Below are 21,527 nucleotides of genomic sequence, written 5' to 3'. Positions count from 1 at the left end.
CTCCTTGGAAAGATGCCCCTGTGCAGTTATCTGGTTGTAGGGATTCAGTCAGAAATTGTTTTCATTTCATTTTATTTCCTTTTGCCAGAGGACAAAGTAGCGACTGAGGTGGAGTCCTGGACAACGGGTGAGGAGCTTGCCAACTGGATTTTAAAATTCCGGTAATGTATGTAAAAATCTCAACCAAATGCACTGGAAAGAGAGGCAACCAGTTCAGACAGACATGCAGCTAGTACAGACAGTCACACAACATGTACAGACAGACATGTAGCTAGTACAGACAGACACACACCCCGTACAGACAGATATGCAGCTGGTACAGACAGACACGCAACACGTTCAGACAGATATGCAGCTAGTACAGACGGACACACAACATGTACAGGCAGATATGCAGCTAGTACAGACAGACACACAACACGTACAGACAGACATGCAGCTAGTACAGACAGACACACAACACGTACAAGCAGATATGCAGCTGGTACAGACAGACACACAACCCATACAGACAAGCATGCAGCTAGTACAGAACGATATGCAGCTAGTACAGACAGACACACAACCCATACAGACAAGCATGCAGCTAGCACGGACAGACACACAACCCGTACAGACAAGCATGCAGCTCGTATGGACAGACACAACCTGTACAGACAGGTATGCAGCTAGCATGGACAGACACACAACCTGTACAGACAGATATGCAGCTAGTATGGACAGACACACAACCCGTACAGACAAGCACGGACAGACACACGACCCATACGGACAGACCAAGGCACAGCCCGTACGGGTGGACCGAGACTGCCCTTGACATAAGGCAGCATTTGACTGAGTGCTGCATTGAGGAGCCCGAGCAAAACTGGAGTCAATGGGAATCGGTGGGGCGGGGAGGTGGGGGGTGGGGGACTCTCCACTGGTTGGAGTCATACCGAGCACAAAGGAGGATGGTTGTGCTTGTTGGAGGTCAATCATCTCAGTTCCAGGACATCATTGCAGGAGTTCCTCAGGGTAGTGTCCTAGGCCCAACCATCTTCAGCTGCTTCATTAATAACCTTCCTTCCATCATAAGGCCAGAAGTGGGGATATTCGCTGATGATTGCACAATGTTCAGTACCATTTGCGACTCCTCAGACACTGAAGCAGTCCATATCCAAATGCAGCAAGACCTGGACAATATCCAGGCACGGGCTGCCTGGAAGTGTGGTGGAGGCAGGTTCAATCGAAGAAGGCATTAAGTGTGCAGGGGTAGAGGGAAAAGGCAGGGCAATGGCACTAGGTCACAATGTTCATTTGGAGAGCCAGTGCAGACACGATGGGCCGAAAGGCCTTTTTAAATTTGTTCATGGGATGTGGGCGTCACTGGCTAGGCCAGCATTTATTGTCCATCCCTTATTGCCCTTGTTCAGAGGGCTTTTTTTTAAAGAGTCAACCACATTGCTGTGGCTCTGTAGGCCAGCCCAGGTAAGGAGGGAAGATTTCCTTCCCTAAAGGGCATTACTGTACCAGATGGGTTTTTAGGACAATCGATTCATGGTCATCATTAGACTTTTAATTCCAGATTTTTTATTGAATTCAAATTTCACCATCTGCTGTGGTGAGATTTGAATCTGGGTCCCCAGATTATTACCCTGGGTCCAGTGACAATACCACTATACCACCACCTCCTTCTGTGCCATTAAAATTCTGTGATTTTGTGGGCTGACAAGTGGCAAGTAACATTCACACCACACAAATACCAGGCAATGACCATCACCAACAAGAGAGAATCTAACCATTGCCCCTTGACATTGAATGGCATTACCATCACTGAATCCCCCACTATTGATATTCTGGGGGCTACCATTGAACAGAAACTGAACTGGACTAGCCATATAAATACTGTGGCTACAAGAGCAGGTCAGAGGCTAGGAATTTTGCAGCAAGTAACTCATCTCCTGACACTCCAAAACCTGTCCACCATCTACAAGGCACAAGTCAGGAATTTGACAGAATACTCTCCACTTGCCTGGATGAGTGCAGCTCCCACAACACTCAAGAAGCTCAACACCATCCAGGACAAAGCAGCGCACTTGATTGGCACCCCTTCCACAAACATTCACTCCCTCCACCACCGATGCACAGTAGCAGCACCGTGTACCATCTACAAGTTGCACTGCAGGAACTTACCAAGGCTCCTTAGACAGCACCTTCCAAACATGTGACCACTACTACCTAGAAGGACAAGGGCTGCAAACACATGGGAACACCACCACCTGGAATTTCCCTCCAAGTCACACACCACCCTGACTTGGAAATATCTCACTGTTTATTCACTGTCGCTGGGTCAAAATCCTGGAGGTGGAGTCCTGGCCTAAAAGTACACCTACAACACAGTGGTTCAAGAAAGCAGCTCATCACTACCTTCTCAAGGGCATTAGGATTGGGCAATAAATGCTGACCTAGCCAGTGACGCCCACATCCCATAAATGAATTTAAAAACCGCAGCCTGTATGGACAGACATGCTGTCCAAATGGACAAATATGCAGCCAGTACAGACAAGCATGCAGCTAGCATGGACAGACTTGCAGCCCATACGGACAAACATGCAGCGAGTACAAATAGACATGCATCCCATATAGACAAACATGCAGATCATACGGACAGACATGCAACCCATGTGGACAAACATGCAGCTAGTGCAGACAAACATGCAGCCTGTGCAGACAAACATGCAGCTAGCATGGACAGACGCAGCCTGTGCAGACAAACATGCAGCTAGTACAGACACAACAGGTGGAATTTAATGGGGTGAACATGATGACGGGAGTGCCATGAGGATTCCTTGCATCAGCAAAGTTGTCCCATGGGAGGTGGTGGCATAGTGGTATTGTCACTGGTCTAGTAATCTACAGACCCAGGGTAATGTTCTGGGGACATGGGTTCGAATCCCAACATGGTAAATGGTGAAATTTGAATTCAATAAAACATCTGGAATTAAAAGTCTAATGATGACCATGGAACCATTGCCAATTGTTGTTAGCACACAGTGCTCAGTTGAGGGACCTGACATCGGGTGCCCTTGCCGCCAACACCCCTGCCTTCCCATTCTCCTCCAAACTCCATATAGCCCCACTCACTTGTATCCAGGGATCCAGCAGTGATCCTCAGGTTGGGCCTTAGAGCATTACCAACATCAGCCACCAGTGGCATAGCTGGCAATAAATATCGGACGTGGGATTTCCAACCCACTGGGGGTTTGATCGTGTGGAAGGCTCAATGCTAGCCAGTTAGGTGCCTGAGGGTACTTAAATTGCGTTGGGTCTCCCATTGGTTCTTCATCCGGTGGGGGGACCCCATCCACTAAATCCCGACCAAAGTATAAATACATGTCCATTTGGCATCATTCACTGTCTCCCTTCCCTGCTGTTCCCCTTGCTACAATCACTATCTTCACTTCCTTCAATTAAAGATTGAGAAGACTTAATTCCTTGCCACTGATTCCACCACCCTAACAGGCCAATTGTTCAGTCTAAACCAGACCATATAAAATCCTAGCAGCCTGTTCATTGCAGAGATAAAATTTATACCATATCCATCACCAAAAGACTATTAATTTCCATCTTCACAATTTTGCCACAATACAGCCCCTCAATTCTGCATACTTTCTCACTCATAAAGTCCAGTTCACCCAGCCCCACCACCCTATACACTCAGTACTCAGACATCAAGGCAGGAAGCCCTTTAGCCCTCACCTTCCTAGCCACCTCCATATGACCTCCATGCCCCTCATACCCCTATACCACCTCTATAGCCACTCACCCATTATCCACTTTGGGCAGACCTCAGAAGCCACGTGAAGATGAAAAAGATTAAACTTCTAACAATCTAAGAGAGCCCCCACACATTCACACTTGATATTGAAAAAAAAAACTCCCATTCATGAAACCCATTCAAAAAATTTATATCTCCTCAGGTGGTCAATCTGTTGTAAAAACAAACAAACTTATTTTTACTAACCACATTAAAGAGAGCTAATCTTTTAATAACCTCTTAAACCAGTCAATCTAATTGTGAACTCAAACCCATGCCAAGATAAGTGGTTCTGGAGCTTTTGAAACTCAGCTAAGCATTCATAATAGTCTCAGCTGTAATGATAACACTTGGGAAATGTCAACAATGAAGTTTATTGAAACTGCAGGAACAGATGGTTTTCTCTAAGCTATACCAGATGGCCTGTCAATCAATGCACTCCAGCAGTGCATACCTGTTTTTTTACTCTAAATGAAAGCTGCAGCCTGTTTATTTTTTGCATTTTTAAGGGGCTGGGAATTTAAATGATTTAAGATCATGACACTTAAATAGACCTTTTCCACCTTTCACAAGTATTTACGCCTCCTCCGTATAAGCATGGTTCCCATACTGCAGCAGGCTAAGGCGCTTTGAACAGCAAAAATGGGGTCTGTTTGAACTCAGCTCTACTTTCAAATGGCCTGAGTTGTGGTTTCCCAGCTGCCTGATTCATACCCCAACACCTTCCCCATGCCGGCAAAAATAGGATCTGCCCAAAATGGGGATGGGACTTCAGCACCGGGGTCCCAACCTGACTCCACGAAAATCTGGCCAATATAGTTCAAACATACCAATACACACACACACACCCAATACAAATACAGTCTGTTACAACTGTTTCTGTTAGCCTGTGTGAGCTGTCTCAATGAGAATCCTGTGTACTTCTGTGAATTTGCATGGGCATTTTCCATTATCCCAAGTGACTGTGTTTCTGCCAGAGTACCATGCAACGTGTGGTGTTGTTAATAAGTTCTAAACAAGAGTTCTTGCATGTTTCTGGTAAAAATCGTAAGTTGTACACACTCATGTGTAAAACTTTGCTTTGGTAATTTGTATTATAGAACACAGACCATGATGAAGGGAGTCCCCACTCCCTCACAACAGTCAATAGCAATGTGCAAAGGGGTGTCTGAGGCACCTCACACTTTGTCACATTCCCAGAAATGATGGGCTGTTTTTCAATGCACCAGGTATAGGTGGAGAGTTTGGTCTGTCAGCACATCAGATCACAATTGGTTGGCCACAATTTTCCATCCAGTAACTCCTTGGAGGGGTGCACTGCAGATTCACCAGAATGACACTGGACATTAAAGGGTTAAATTAAGAAAGACAGGTTGTACAGACTGGCTTGTATTTTTTGGAAGGTTTAGAAGATTGAAAGCTGATGTTTTAAATGTAAAAATGATTTGTTAGAGTTTATAGGGAGAAACTATTTCCTCTGGAGAAATCAAGAACGAGAAGGTATAACCTTAAAATTAGAACAAGGACTTTCAGGAGTAAAATCGGAAAGTCCTTCTTCACACAAAGGGTGGTGGAAATCTGGAATTCTCTACCCAAAACATTGATTGGAGCTTTTAAACTGAGGTTTATAGATATTTGTTGGATAAGGGTATCAAGGATTTGGAGCAAAGATGGGTAAATGGGATTGAAATACAGATCAGCCATGACATAACTGAAGAGCGAACAGGCTCCAGGACCTGAATGACCTCTGTTCCTATGTACTGAGCATGCATTTATAAAATTGTCCCTTTAAAGTCAGCTTCACGTGATCGAGGTTTGTAAGTACAGACAGAGCAGGTCCAGTGCTATGTGGAACATGAGCACTTTGGAGCTGTGGAAATCATGGTAATAGCCAATAGCAAGGGAAGTATTAGGAACATAAGAAAAGGAGGAGGCTATTCAGCCTGTTCCACTATTCAATTAGATCACAGCTGATCTATATCATTCTGTTTATTTACCTTGGTCCTGTAATACTTAATGCCCTTAGCCAACAAACTTCTATTAACCTCAGTCTTAAAAGTTTAACTGATCAACAAATTCTTAGGGGAGAGAGTGCCAGACTTCCACTCCCTAGCTTAAATTTTATGCCTTCTTGTTCTGGATTTCACACCACAGGAAATAGTTTCTCTCCCTTTCCCGTATCAACTAAGTTAATCTTAATGATTAACTTAGTTGATAAGGGAATCTTGAATACCTCATCCTTTTAAACTCAACTTTACTTTATGCAACATGTCCTTATATTAGAGCCCTTTTACCCCATTCTGTTGAATCTGCAGTGCACCCCCTCCAGAGCCAATATCCCATCTGAGGTGCAGTGCCCAGAACTGACCAGAGTACTGATGAGTTCTAACTAGAGCTTTATAGAATTTTAGCATAGCTTCATGCCTTTATGTTCTAGCACCTGAGCGATAAGGTCTAATATTTCAATTGTTTTTCAAATTATTTTTGTAGCTGTCCATGATGCAGTACGCATGGTTAGGTAAACATTACTCCTTAGCAGGCAGCAAACCTTTCTGCGGGAGATTTGAATGGTTTGGTAATATCCGTGATAGAGTGGATTGTTCATGGTCTGTGCAATGAGTGGGATTAATGGAGTGATTATCTGTTAGCCTTGTGTCCTCTTGTGCAGTCCGAGGGCAACATGCATGTGTTCTTGTGCCAAGCTGGATTGGATACTTATCTTTTCTTGTTGTTGATGTGCACAGAGGTCAGGAGGATGAGCAGAGAGGCTGGACAGTGTCCTTGCACACCAGTGAGGAATGGAGAGACATGCCTGGCTGTGACTTTGTCATGGATTTGATTGCTGAAATTGAAGAGCTCGGCTTTTTCCCAGCACAGTCGCCTACCTCCGTCATCCAGCCAGGAGAGATCGGGAATTTTTACGGATCACATTCAAGTTCTGACGAATGCTATCTGTGAGTAACTCTGGCTGGGCAAAATAATTCCCGTTCATTCTCAGTGGCCATTGGAGCCAGTCAGTCAGTACAAAGTATTTGATGTGCACAAGTGAACATGGTACAGACTGGATGAACTAATTGGCCTTTTTCTGTCCGACTCTCACACATGTCCATGTATGGGAGGGGAAGGTTTCCTTTGTCTAAAGTGACATTTTACAGTGAACACATTTACATGTCACATGAAGGAAGTTTATCTCCCATTTGACCATGGGCTGAGAAATGGTTCATTATTGAAGGGTTCCCGTACACTGACTACACCCAGCTCTACCTGTCCAGCATCACCTGTCTCAGTCCCTCTTCTGTGTTGTCAGGCTATTTGTTGACCACTGAGAATGATAGCCTCCTTCCAGCTTTTTCCACTAACCCTGAAAATTAATTCTCTTCAAGTACATGTCCAATTGCCTTTTGAAAGTTTCTATGGAATCTGCTTCCACAACCCTTTCAGGTGGTGTGTTCCAGATCATAACAACCCTTTGTGTGAAGAACAATTTGTTTCCATGTCCAATGTATACAGTGACATCATATTAATATATTTTATCCTGCTTACTCTGTTGGTGAGAATCTCTCTTTCTTTACTGTGGGAAATGGATGCTCTCCTCTGAGCAATTCTGGTTTACCAATCACTGTACTTTATCTGTCAGTTGTATCTTAAATACTTTTTACTTTCTTATACTTGAACAAATGTCGTATACAATTTTAGATTTGTGATTAAAACGCATGACCTATCAGCCGCCTGCTTTCTCACGCTGCTGCCGGCCCATGTGTTCTCATCAGTTGCCACTTGTGCATGCCCCACACTGTTTACTACAACCCCTATACTTTAGTCCAGGTCACTTAAATATCACAAGTAAAGGGATGGTCCTAACAGCTAGCTCTGAGGGACCTCACTGCATACATGTGTTTCCATTTCCTGATTAAGTCTCTGACGTAGTACTTTATCAAACACTTTTTGAAAGTTCACATACACAGCATCCACCTTCATCATCCCTCTTATTTTATTAAAGAAATCATTTAGTTAGTCAGACAGATTTGTTTTTAACAGGTCCATGCTGATTATCCTTTATTCTTCTCCAGGCGAGGATTAATGTTATTCCAGACAATGGTCTCCAGTAGTTTTCCCACCAGTGACATTAGACCGACTGGCCTGTGGTTATCAGATTTATCTTCTCCCCTTTTTTTAATCACTCTGATATCCAACAAGGATTGAAAGATTGTGGTCAGAGCTTCTGTTGTCTCTACCCGAGCTTCCCTCAGCAATCTAGGATATATCCCATCTGGACCAGATGACTTGTTAACTTTGAGCGATGCCAGCCTATTTAGCACCTCCTTTCGATCTATTTTTATCCTACCCAATCATGTACCCATCCTGTACTGAGAGATTTTCATTCTCTTCTTTTGTGAAGACAGATGCAAATACTTATTTAATATCTCAACATCCTCGCTACCTCCACAAGAAGATTTCATTTAGTGTCTCTAATCACCCCCACCATTCCTTTAACTACCCTTTTCCGTTTAAATATTTATGAAAGATTGAGGTTTCCTTTTTATGTTACTCATTAATTTTTTTTCATATTCTCTCCCTGACCTTTTGTATTTTTTTTTTCAATTTTTCCTCCTTTGTATTCTGCCTAACTTTCCATTGTATCCTGTGTCTGACATTCGTCATAAACCTCCTCTTCCGGTTTTATTACAATCTCGATTTTCTTTGTCATCTAGGGAGCTTAAGGTTTGGATGCTCCACCTTTCTGCTCATGGGAATGTACCTAGTTTTCTCCACCTTGTTGACCGGCTATTGCTCATTATTGTTCATCTATTCTTGGATGAACTGCAGGCTGGGGGACATTGGGAGGTCTGAAGCCAGCAGCACCATCCCTCTCTCTGACCACTGTATCAGGCTGCTCACAATCTCAGTGACCCTTCAACACAAACTGAATTTCTGACTCCATAACCTCTCCATCACAAAGACTACCTACTTCCACTGGTGCAACATTGTCCATCTTCATCCATGCCTCAGTCAATCTGCTGTGTTAAGCACCATCCACTCTGTTTCTTCTAGATCACTACCTGAAGAGTCTGAAGGAGTGATTCCTCCAGCACCCAACGTCCAGGCACCTAATTTTCCTCCAGCGTTCTTATCCCAGGATAGGTCCCAGGCTGATCTGTATTCATACAGTGGTAAGTAAACCAGAGACACAGATCTGTCAGAGTGACAGCTCACAAACAAATAATCTAATTGTAACCATCTTCAATCTCGTCCTTGGTCCATTATGGTACCGCCAGCAGTCAGAGGATGATTGCATGACTGTTCACCTGACATAGAGACTCACCTGCTCCTCCCTCAGGAGTTATGGATCAGGAAATTGGGACCATACAGTCCACAATTTACCATCCATTCATTTTATTCAATCATCGATTGAAAATTGGAGTAGGCTGGTGAAAATTGTTTATATACATTCCCAGCATACAAAGCTCTGCAACAGAGAGACGCATTGATTAAAGAGAAGGTAAAAGGAAAAAAAAATAAAACATCAAAATATTTTAATTTAAGGACCTATAGGAACTCTAGCGTGGGGGTTGGTTAGCTCAGTTGGCTAGATGGCTAGAGTGTGGTGCAGATGATGCCAACAGCCTGGGATCAATCTGTTGGCTGTGGTAGTTGATGGAGGTCTGCCTCCTTGCCTTGCCCCATGCTTGATGTGGAGTGGTGCTCCTCGACCTGTATAATCAATTGCCTCTCTCTAATTGAGAGAAATGCTCATGGCCCTTCATGGACTATGACCAATTACCAAAGGAACAACACAGTTGGAGGTTGAATTTCATGTCAGGACTATAAAGCACACCATTAACAGGGTTTTTACAACATGAATTGCCAGCTACAACAAGATTAATATTAACAGCATAAACCCAGCAATTTCATGTCTCACACAATGTTCCCTCCAATGTTTCTTTGTTGTGCATATTTATTTGCACCGTGAGGTATATTCCAGATTGACATGGGGCCCTTGCAGCTGAGAGGGAACATTACTAGGATGTTCACAGCGAGATGGTAATTATCCAATGGAGCTAATAGTGGAGTATTGCGAACTGTTCAGTAATTTGTGGTGAATTGGAACTCATGGCGTATTTCTTCCTTGCCACAGATTGCTGGGTTTTTACATGCTAATAATTGTGGGCACCATGAACTTGCAATTATTTTTCCATCAATTTCAGGGCTCATATTTCCCTCAGCCTGCCCAGTCTGGAATGGCTTTCCCTGTCTCTCCCCTCACCGACACAACCACTACCCCAAGCTGAAGTCAGGGCGAGCATTCCAATATTGGTGTTCCTCCCATAGTTGCACTTCTCTAGCACTGGTTATGCCTATCCATTTGCTTTTGTTCCCCCGTGTGCATGTTATGATGATGAGACTTGAAATCATCTGCCTTTTGAGACAAAATCTTCTTGCCTCAAGCAAAGCAAGTTCACACAGCGTGTTGCGGTTAAGGTGTGAGTTAAGGTGATGTTTCTCAGTGTACAGATGTAGCCCCTTTGAATGTGGCAATGACACAAAAAGACTATGAGAGGCAAGGGGGTGAGTACAACTATGTGTGTTGAACACATTGCTTTGATTCACCTTGGCAATAGCAAGGTGAGCTCAGTGAGACTCTTCCTGCACTGTGTGACAATTCTCAGTATGTTACAGATAGCATCAGCTGCTTCAGTGCCCTCTACCCAAACAGCCAGAACCACCCTCCAATTCCTGCCCTCAATCGCCAGCAGTTGTTCCCTCCTGCTTCCCTTTTGCCCCTTTGTAGTAACTAAAGGTATAGCCTCTCCTACTGTCTATCAGGGGTCATGTGACTGTACTTGGAGGCTCCGACCAATGAGCCCTAAGTGCAGGTAATCCATGGGGCGGTGCTTCTTGGCGAGGACCTGGTTCAAGCATGTAGCATCTGAAAAGTTCTCTGTAATAAAGTTAACTGTTTCTTGTTGAAACCTGTCTGGTATGTCAAGTCATTACATTTGACGATGAAGGTAAAATAGCTCCAATGCTGCACCTCACCATGTTAATGTGAGTACGTCAAATCTTAAGAAAAAAGAAAAGAGTACTCACCAGTCATACCACTTTTCAGCAGAATCGATCCTTATGACGCGACTGTGCAAGACTGGAGCCAGTATGTAGAGTGCCTTGGTTTTTATTTCATAGCGAATGAAATTACTGTGAAGGAGAAGCAGAAAGCAATCCTTTTGAGTGTATGTTTTAGCGAGACATACAATCTCATCTGCAGCCTGACAGCCCCGAATGTGCCCAATTCTAAGTCCTTTAATGAATTAGTGGACCTCGTGAAAACACATTTCCAGCCGAAGCCATCCATAATAATACAGAGGTTTAAGTTTAATTCCAGAGTTAGGGCCCCGGTAGGGTCTATCGCAACATATATAGCGATGTTGAAGCAGTTGACAGAACATTGTGACTTTGAAGACACACTCAATGACATGCTGTGGGACTAATTAGTTTGTGGAGTTCACGACGACATCATCCAGCGCTGTTTACTCGCAGAAGTTAACATTGATTTGAAGTGCATCCTGGAAATATCCCTCGCCATGGAAAGTGTTGCAAGAGACTCGCAGGCTTTGCAACACTTACAACATGGCATGGTTCTTCATGTGGGGCAGGAACCTACCGCTGGGCGTGGTGCAAAAACCAGAGACACAGCAGCGAAGTGAGAGGCAATGCCTGCTGTTAGAAAAACAAAAAGGCCTAGTAGAAACATTTCAGCAGCAACTCCAAGGTTAACCTGCTATAGATGTGGGGGTGACCACGTACCTTCCAACTGCAGATTTAAGGAGGCAGAATGCCATTACTGCCATAAGAAAGGTCATGTAATAAAGCAACGCAGGGTGAAACCAAAACAGTCCATAAAACAACAAACCAACATGATTGAATTAAATAATATAACAGAACCTGAATCTACCGACACCGATATCTATTCCCTGTACAACATCAGAGCTGTAAAAACCAAACCTATTACTGTCGCAATCCAAGTTAATGGGAAGCCACTAACAATGGAGGTGGATACAGGAGCCTCAACCACAGTGGTGGGAGAGCACACATTTAAATACCTAAATGAAGGAACCCAGCCACTGAATCTGGAGCAGACAACTGCTCAATTGAAGAAATACACTGGAGAATACACACAGGTAAAGGGCATCGCCATAGTACCTGTGTCTGATAGACAACAGACAGCTCAGCTTCTAGTGATCATAGTGACAGGTGAAGGGCTTAGTCTTCTGGGCCAAGACTGGTTACAAAAAATCAGGCTTAACTGGTCTGAAATATTTCACATGAGAACAGGAGGAGTTTCTGTGACAATGTATCTCGGGATGAATTCAGAGAATTGAAGGGCCTTCACATGCTGCAAAGATCCCTCAGGTCAGAGTTGGTTCCTCTGGAAAATCATGAAGAGAAACAAAATGAATTTAGTGTCACTCTGAAGAAACAGTTGGCAGAGAAGACTCAACAATGTTCAATATTCCAGGAAGAAGCCAAGAGATACAAGAAAGAGACTGAAGAGCTGAAGAATCAGCTGAGTGAAACAAAAGAGGCATTAGAAGGGAAAGTCATGGAACTTTCTAAGATGCGAGTAGGTAATGAAGCCATGGGTAGCTCAACTAGTGAACTGAACTAAGTTAAAATTACACCAGAGAGAAATTTGGCTGACTGTGAAATCAAAATGAAGGACGAGGTAAAACTCTGCAGCAAACAGGAAAAGAAAAGACAGCAATCAGATCAGAAAGGCCAATTGGCTACATTTCCAGAACCCTCTCCGCAACCAAGAAGAGTTATTCCCAAGTAGAAAAGACAGGTTTATTGGTGATGTTCAGAGTGAAGAAATTCCACCAGTATCTACATGGACGACATTTCATCATTCTGTTGGACCATAAACCATTGATGGGTTTATTCAGTGAGGATAAGGCCATTCCACCAATAGCATCAGCGAGAGTACAACGTTGGACTTTGATATTATCTGCGTATGAGTATACCTCTGTGCACCAACCTGGCTTGCATATTATAAATGCGGACGCATTCAATTGTCTCCCATTACCAGATAGCATTGTACATGCTCCAGTGCCATAAGAAGCTGTGCTTGTACTGAAATTCTTGGATTCTTCATCTGTGTATGCGAAGAAAATTAGAAATTGGATGAACAGAGATCCAATTTTGGCAAAAGTCCAAGACCTTGTATTGCAAGGGTGGTCAAATTAACCAATGTCTGAAGAGATGAGACCATTCCATGCCTGAAAAACAGAGTTAAGTTGTCAAAATTGAATCTTGTTGTGGGGATCAAGAGTTGTCGCCCCTTCGCAAGGAAGAAAACCACTCTTGACAGAGCTTCACAGTGCGCATCCAGGCATATCGAAGATGAAAATGCTTGCACAATGCTATGTCTCGTGGCCAGGCATTACAGTGACATTGAAAGCACCGTCAAGCACTGTCTCCTTTTTCAGCAACAGCATAAGTTACCTGTTTCAGATCCACTGCACCCGTGAGAGTGGTCTGGTCGATCCTGGGTTAGACTACATATTGATCATGTAGGACCATTCTTAGGTGCCATGTTTTTATTGATCGTAAGTGCACATTCTAAATGGGTGATAAAAGCAAAATACTGCGGATGCTGGAAATCTGAAACAAAAATACCTGGAAAAACTCAGCAGGTCTGACAGCATCTGTGGAGAGGAATACAGTTAACGTTTCGAGTCCGTATGACTCTTCATCAGAACTAAGAAATATAGAAATGAGGTGGAATATAAGCTGGTTGAAGGGGGTGGGACAGGTAGAGCTGGATAGAAGGCCAGTGATAGGTGGAGGCAAAGAAGAGATTGCCAAAGATGTCATAGACAAAAGGACAAATGAGTGTTGACGGTGGTGATATTAGCTGAGGAATGTGCTAATAATGACATTAAGGGTAAAAAGCAGGACAAGCAAGTGACAGATAGCCCTAGTGGGGGTGGGGTGGGGGGAAGGGATTGAAATAGGCTAAAAGGTAGAGATTAAACAATGGATGGAAATACATTTAAAAATAATGGAAATAGGTCAGAAAAGAAAAATATATATTAAAAAAATATATATAAAAAATTACAAATTATTAGAAAAAGGGGGATCGGAAAGGAGGTGGGATGGAGGAGAGAGTTCATGATCTAAAGTTGTTGAACTCAATATTAAGTCCGGAAGGCTGTAAAGTGCCTAGTTGGAAGATGAGGTGCTGTTCCTCCAGTTTGCGTTGAGCTTCACTGGAACATTGCAGCAGGCCAAGGACGGACATGAGAGCAAGGTGGTGTGTTGAAATGGCAAGCAACAGGGAGGTCTGGGTCATGCTTGCGGACAGACTGAAGGTGTTCCGCAAAGCAGTCACCCAGTCTGCGTTTCGTCTCTCCAATGTAGAGGAGACCACATTGTGAGCAGCGAATGCAGTAGACTAAATTGAGGGAAGTGCAAGTGAAATGCTGCTTCACTTGAAAGGAGTGTTTGGGCCTTTGGACGGTGAGGAGGGGGGGAAGTAAAGGGGCAGGTGTTGCACCTTCTGCAGTTGCATGGGAAGGTGCCATGAGAGGGGGGTGATGGAGGAGTGGACCAGAGTGTCCTGGAGGGAACGATCCCTGCGGAATGCCGCCGGGGGGGTGTAAGGAAGATGTGTTTGGTGGTGGCATCATGCTGGAGTTGGCGAAAATGGCGGAGGATGATCCTTTGAATGCGGAGGCTGGTGGGGTGATAAGTGAGAACAAGGGGGACCCTAACATGATTCTGGGAGGGAGAGGAAGGTGTGAGGGTAGATGCACGGGGGATGGGCCGGACACGGTTGAGAGCCCTGTCAACCACTGTGGGTGGAAAACCTTGGTTAAGGAATAAGGAAGACATGTCAGAGGAACTGTTTTTGAAAGTGACATCATCAGAACAGATGATGAAGGAGGTGTAGAAACTGAAAGAATGGGATGGAGTCCTTACAGGAAGCGGGGTGTGAGAAGTTGTAGTCGAGGTAACTGTGGGAGTCGGTAGGCTTGTAATGAATATTGGTGGACAGTCTATCACCAGAAATTGAGACAGAGAGGTCAAGGAAGGGAAGGGAAGTGTCAGCGATGGACCGTGTGAAAATGATGGAGGGGTGGAAATTGAAAGCAAAATTAATAAATTTTTCCAGGTCCAGAAGAGTACATGAAGCCACACCGAAGCTGTCATCGATGTACCGGAGAAAGAGTTGTGGGAGGGGGCCTGAGTAGGACTGGAACAAGGAATGTTCCACATACCCCATAAAGAGACAGGCATAACTGGGGCCTATGCGGGTACCCATAGCCACACCTTTTATTTGGAGGAAGTGAGATGAGTTTAAGGAGAAACTGTTCAGTGAGAGAACAAGTTCAGCTAGACGGGGGAGAGTAGTGGTGGATGGGGATTGTTCGGGCCTCTGTTCAAGGAAGAAGTGGAGAGCCCTCAGACCATCCCGGTGGGGGATGGAGGTGTAGAGGGATTGGACGTCCATGGTCATGGGTGCTGGAGGTTCTTGACCTCCTTGTCTCAATTTCTGGTGATAGACTGTCCACCAATATTCATTACAAGCCTACTGACTCCCACAGTTACCTCGACTACAGCTTCTCACACCCCGCTTCCTGTAAGGACTCCATCCCATTCTCTCAGTTCCTTTGCCTCCATCGCATCTGTTCTGATGATGCCACTTTCAAAAACAGTTCTTCTGACATGTCTTCCTTCTTCCATAACCGAGGTTTTCCACCCACGGTGGTTGACAGGGCCCTCAACCATGTCCAGCCCATCTCCCGCGGATCCGCCCTCACACCTTCCTCTCCCTCCCAGAAACATGATAGGGTCCCCCTTGTCCTCACTTATCACCCCATCAGCCTCCGCATTCAAAGGATCATCCTCCGTCATTTCCACCAACTCCAGTATGATGCCACCACCAAAACATCTTCCCTTCACCCCCCTGGCGGCATTCCGCAGGGATCGTTCCCTCTGGGTCACCCTGGTCCACTCCTCCATCACCCCCTACACCTCAACCCCCTCCCATGGCACCTTCCCATGCAACCGCAGAAGGTGCAACACCTGCCCCTTTACTTCCCCCCTCTTCACCGTCCAAGGGCCCAAACATTCCTTTTAAGTGAAGCAGCATTTCACTTGCACTTCCCTCAATTTAGTCTACTGCATTCGCTGCTCACAATGTGGTCTCCTCTACATTGGAGAGACGAAACGCAGACTGGGTGACTGCTTTGCGGAACACCTTCGGTCTGTCCGCAAGCATGACCCAGACCTCCCTGTTGCTTGCCATTTCAACACACCACCTTGCTCTCATGCCCACATGTCCGTCCTTGGCCTGCTGCAATGTTCCAGTAAAGCTCAACGCAAACTGGAGGAACAGCACCTCATCTTCCGACTAGGCACTTTACAGCCTTCCGGACTTAATATTGAGTTCAACAACTTTAGATCATGAACTCTCTCCTCCATCCCACCTCCTTTCCGATCCTCCTTTTTCTAATAATTTATAATTTTTTATATATATATTTTTTAATATATATTTTTCTTTTCCGACCTATTTCCATTATTTTTAAATGTATTTCCATCCATTGTTTTATTTCTACCTTTTAGCCTATTTCAATCCCTTCCTCCCACCCCACGCCCACTAGGGCTATCTGTCACTTGCTTGTCCTGCTTTTTACCCTTAATGTCATTATTAGCACATTCCTCAGCTAATATCACCACCGTCAACACCCCTTTGTCCTTTTGTCTATGACATCTTTGGCAATCTCTTCTTTGCCTCCACCTATCACTGGCCTTCTATCCAGCTCTACCTGTCCCACCCACCTTCAACCAGCTTATATTCCACCTTATTTCTATATTTCTTAGTTCTGATGAAGAGTCATATGGACTTGAAACGTTAACTGTGTTCCTCTCCGCAGATGCTGTCAGACCTGCTGGGTTTTTCCAGGTATTTTTGTTTTTGTTCTAAATGGGTGGATGTATATGAAGTCAGATCACTGACATTGAGAGAAACTATTGAAAAGCTGCACCATAGTTTTAGTATACTTGGCCTACCGTAAGTCATCGATTCTGATAATGGCACAGTTTGTACCAGTATAGAGTTTCAGAGATTAACGAACTGAAATGGAGTCAGACATGTTAAAACAGCACCATATCATCCCTCATCAAATGGTTTAGCTGAAAGAGCTGTGCAAACTTTTAAATCTGGAATGAAGAGGTTATCAGAAGGTACTCTAGAAACTCGACTTTCCTGCTTTCTCCTCAATTATCGTCTGATGCCACATTTGACTACAGGCTTAACGCTGTCTGAATTATTGATGAAACACCGCCTACATACAAGGTTAAGTCTGGTGTTTCCAAACTTAGAGTGGAAGGTAGAGAAGAATCAGAGCAATCAAAAATAGAATCACAATATTCAAAGCAAAGCTCGAAGATTTACTGTCGGAGATACAGTTTTCATGCGGAATTTTGGAAGTGGACCTTGTTGGGTTCCTGGAACAATTATCTCAGAAACTGGTCTCTTATCCTTCCAGGTGGAAGTGGAAGACCAAATTGTTTGAAAATACACGGACCATCTTCGGAATAGAGAGACATTCCAACAACCAGCTATTCCACCTGTGATTAACATTGAACCATTAATCCCTGAGGTGACAGATTGACCTAGCATAGACATGCCCCATATCTCTGCAGAGTTGCCTAACCCTGAACTGCCATTTTCTAATGATGTACCTGGTGCTGCACTTCCTGATCATGTCAATCCTGTAGAAGAACTTCAAGTGGTAGAGCTATGCCGCTCTAACCGAATAAGGAAAGCATCTTTAATCACCTGAGTTGTATCTATGTATATGTTGTTGGATATTCAAATACTCTCTGTAAATAGAAACTGTAAATAAAACTAAAGGGGGAGGAAATATAGTAACTGAAGGTATAGCCTCTCCTACTGTCTATCAGGGGTCACGTGATTGTTCTTGGCGGCTTCGACCAATGAGCCCAAAGCATGGGTAATCTGGGGACAGGGCTTCTTGTCGAGGACCTGGTTCAAGCATGTAGCATTTAAAAAGCTCTCTGTAGTAAAAATAACTGTTTCTTGTTGAAGCCTGTCTGGTATATCAAGTCATTACACCCTTATTTTAGCCAGTAAAACATTCAGCAATGCACCTAAGAATCTGTGTGTCCTTCTGTACATACACACATACATACATACATGCATACATAAGAATTATGATAAGATCACAGCTGATGGCCTTTACTTTCCTGTCTCCTCCCCCCCGGCCCCCCCCTGCCAGTACTCTTGACACCCTTGTCAGTCAAGAATCTGTCTAACTCAGCCTTAAAAATGTTCAATGACCCTTCCTCCACTACTCTCTGGGGAACAGAGTTCTGCAGACTAAAAACCCTCTGAGAGCAAAAAATTCTCCTCATCTCTGTCTTAAATGGGACACTCTTTATTTTTAAACTGTGTCCACTAGTTATAGTCTCTCCCACAAGGGGAAACATCCTTTCAGCTTCCACCCTGTCACGTGCCTTTAAGATCCTGTATGCTTCAATAAGATCACCACCCCTCATTCTTCTGAATTCCCATGGATACAGGCTCAACCTAACTTCAAAGAACAGTGGTGGGGAAACTTCTAGATACAATAATTCGGGACAAATTAGTAGTCAAATGGACAAATCCGGGTTAATTAAGGAAAGCCAACATAGGTTCCTTAAGGGGAAATCATGTTTAACTTGCTGGAGTTTTTTGAAGAGGTAACAGAGAGGGTTGATGAGATTAATGCTGTTGATGTGGTGTACACGGACTTCCAAAAGGTATTTGATACAGTGCTGCACAATAGACTTGTGAGCAAAGTTATAGCTCATGAAGTAAAAGGGACATCAGCAACGTGAATATGAAATTGGTTGAGCGACAGGAAACAGAGAGTAATGATTGTTGGATGCTTTACAGGCTAGAGGAAGGTTTGTAGTGGAGTTCCCCAGGGGTCAGTGTTGGGAACCATTGCTTTTCCTGATATATACATTGATGACATAGACCTTGATGTACAGGGACAAATTTCAAAATTTGCAGATGGTACAAAACTTGGAAGCATTGTGAACTGTGAGGAGGATAGTGTAAAACTTCAAAAGGGCATAGACAAGTTAGTGGAATGGGCAGACAGGTGGCAGATGAAGGTCAATGCAGAGAAATGTGAAGTGATTCATTTTGGTAGGAAGAACATAGAGAGACAATGTAAAATAAAGGGGGCTACTCTAAGTCATTAAAGGCAGGGCAGGTTGAGAGCACAGTTAATAAAACATACAGTATCCTGGGCTTTATTAATAGGGGCATAGAGTACAAGAGCAAGGAGGTTATGCTGAAATTAAAATATGAGTCCAATGTGATTTTTCTTTGGAGTCGAAATGTTAACTCGGTTTCTCGCTCCACAGATGATGCCAGACATGCCGAGTTTTTCCAGCACTTTCTATTTTTATTTCAGATCTCCAGCATCCACAGTATTTTTGCTTTTATTTTAGAGGTAATGTTGAACTTGTATAAAACCTCAACTGGACGATTGTTTCCAGTTCTGGATGCTGCACTTCAGGGAGGATGTGAAGGCATTGGAGAGAGCGCAGAAAAGATTCACGAGAATGGTTCCAAGGATGAGGAACTTCAGTTCTGAAGATAGATTGGAGACATTGAGTCTGTTTTCCTTGGAGGAGAGAAGGCTGAGAGCAGATTTGATAAAGGTGTTCAAATCATGAGGGGTCTGGACAGAGTAGATGGGGAGAAACTGTTCCCATGTGATCGAGAATGAGAGGGCACAAATTTAAAGTAATGTGCAAAAAAAGCAAAAGATATATGAGAAAAAACGTTTTCACACAGCAAGTGGTTAGGATCTGGAATGCACTGCCTGAGAGTGTGGTGAAGGCGGGTTCAATCAAAGTATTCAAAAGGGAATTAGACTGTTATCTAATAAGAAAGAATGTGCAGGGTTACGGGGAGAAGGCGGGAGAATGGCACTGAGAACTGCTCACTCAGAAAGCTGGCACAGACAGGATGGGCCGAATGGCCGCCTCCTGCACTGTAACAATTCTGTGATTCTGCACCCCTTCAGCCCAGGAATCAGTTGAGTGAACCTTCTCTGCTTCCAATGCAATTATATCCTTTCTTAAATGAGAAGTTCAAAACTGTACACAGTAGTTGAGGTGTGGTCTCGCCAATGCCCTATACAACTTTAGCAAAACTTCCCGATATTTGTACTCCACACCCCTTGCAACAAATAACAACATTGCATCTGCCTTCCTAATCACTTGCTGCACCTGCACACTAACTTTTTCTGATTCATGTACCAGTCTCTCTCCATTTAAGTAATACGCTGCTTTTCTAGTCTTCCAGCCAAAGTGGACAAGTTCACATTTTTCTACATTATTCTCCATCTGCCACATTTTTGACCACTCACTGAACCTATCTCTATCTCTTTGCAGTCTCTGTATGTCCTCTTCAGAACTTGCTCTTCTACCTATCTTTGTGTGGTCATCAAATTTAGCAACCATACATTCGGTCCCTTCTTTCAAGTCATTGATACAGATTGTAAATAGTTGAGGCCCCAGCACTGACCCCTGTGGCACTCCACTGATTACATTCTGCTAACCAGAAAAATGACCCATTTGTCCCTACTTTCTGCTTCCCCCCTATACCATGAGATCTTAATTTGGGTAGTAATCTTTAATGTGGCATCTTGTCAAATGCCTTCTGGAAGTCCAAGTACACCACATATACAGGTTCCCCTTTAACCTTGCCTTGAATCACACTGGAGTCCATGAGCTCCCACAACTATTCAGTTCTTGCTTCTCTCCCTACCCTCTATCTGCTCCTTCAGACCTTCTTCCACCTGCAGGTCCTGATCTCAAAAGTGAACCTAACCTGGCTTTTAAGTAGCTGCAAAGTTTTAAATTCTCTCCCTCCAAGTTATATTGCTTGCCCTAACCAGTCCAGTATCTTTAACTAACACAAAGGAAGAAGCACAGGAGGGTGAGAGTATGGCCGCACAGGTTAGAGTTGGATTGAACTAGTGAGGGCAGGGTCACGATGCAGAGGGCAGGGTCACGAGGCAGAGGGCAGGGTCACGAGGCAGAGGGCAGGGTCACGAGGCAGAGGGCAGGGTCACGGGGCAGAGGGCAGGGTCACGGGGCAGAGGGCAGGGTCACGGGGCAGAGGGCAGGGTCACGGGGCAGAGGGCAGGGTCACGGGGCAGAGGGCAGGGTCACGGGGCAGAGGGCAGGGTCACGGGGCAGAGGGCAGGGTCACGGGACAGAGGGCAGGGTCACGGGACAGAGGGCAGGGTCACGATGCAGAGGGCAGGGTCACGATGCAGAGGGCAGGGTCACGATGCAGAGGGCAGGGTCACGATGCAGAGGGCAGGGTCACGGGGCAGAGGGCAGGGCCACGGGGCAGAGGGCCGGGCCACGGGGCAGATGGCAGGGTCACGGGGCAGAGGGCCGAGTCACGAGACAGAGGGCCGGGCCACGAGACAGAGGGCCGGGTCACGGGGCAGAGGGCCGGGTCACGGGGCAGAGGGCCGGGCCACGGGGCAGAGGGCAGGGTCACGGGGCAGAGGGCCGGGTCACGGGACAGAGGGCCGGGTCACGGGACAGAGGGCAGGGTCACGGGGCAGAGGGCAGGGCCACAGGGCAGAGGGCCGGGCCACGAGGCAGAGGGCTGGGTCACGAGACA

At 44.8% G+C, this 21,527-nt stretch overlaps 1 protein-coding gene across 1 annotated transcript in view; it reads left to right on the top strand.

The window, feature by feature from the left end:
* Positions 1 to 21,527, top strand: part of myo15b (myosin XVB) — a 461,255-nt gene that overhangs the window by 280,425 nt on the left and 159,303 nt on the right. The window contains exons 32-34 of the mRNA XM_078529125.1: positions 89 to 161; positions 6,541 to 6,750; positions 8,849 to 8,967. Of these exons, the coding sequence (XP_078385251.1) occupies positions 89 to 161; positions 6,541 to 6,750; positions 8,849 to 8,967 (402 nt within the window). The remainder of the gene's footprint in view (positions 1 to 88; positions 162 to 6,540; positions 6,751 to 8,848; positions 8,968 to 21,527) is intronic.

This window comes from Cetorhinus maximus, chromosome 24, assembly GCF_964194155.1.
Source record: "Cetorhinus maximus chromosome 24, sCetMax3.hap1.1, whole genome shotgun sequence".
NCBI classification, from domain to species: domain Eukaryota; kingdom Metazoa; phylum Chordata; class Chondrichthyes; order Lamniformes; family Cetorhinidae; genus Cetorhinus; species Cetorhinus maximus.
Note: the sequence above shows the minus strand (reverse complement) of the source record. Positions and strands in the feature narration are given on the sequence as shown.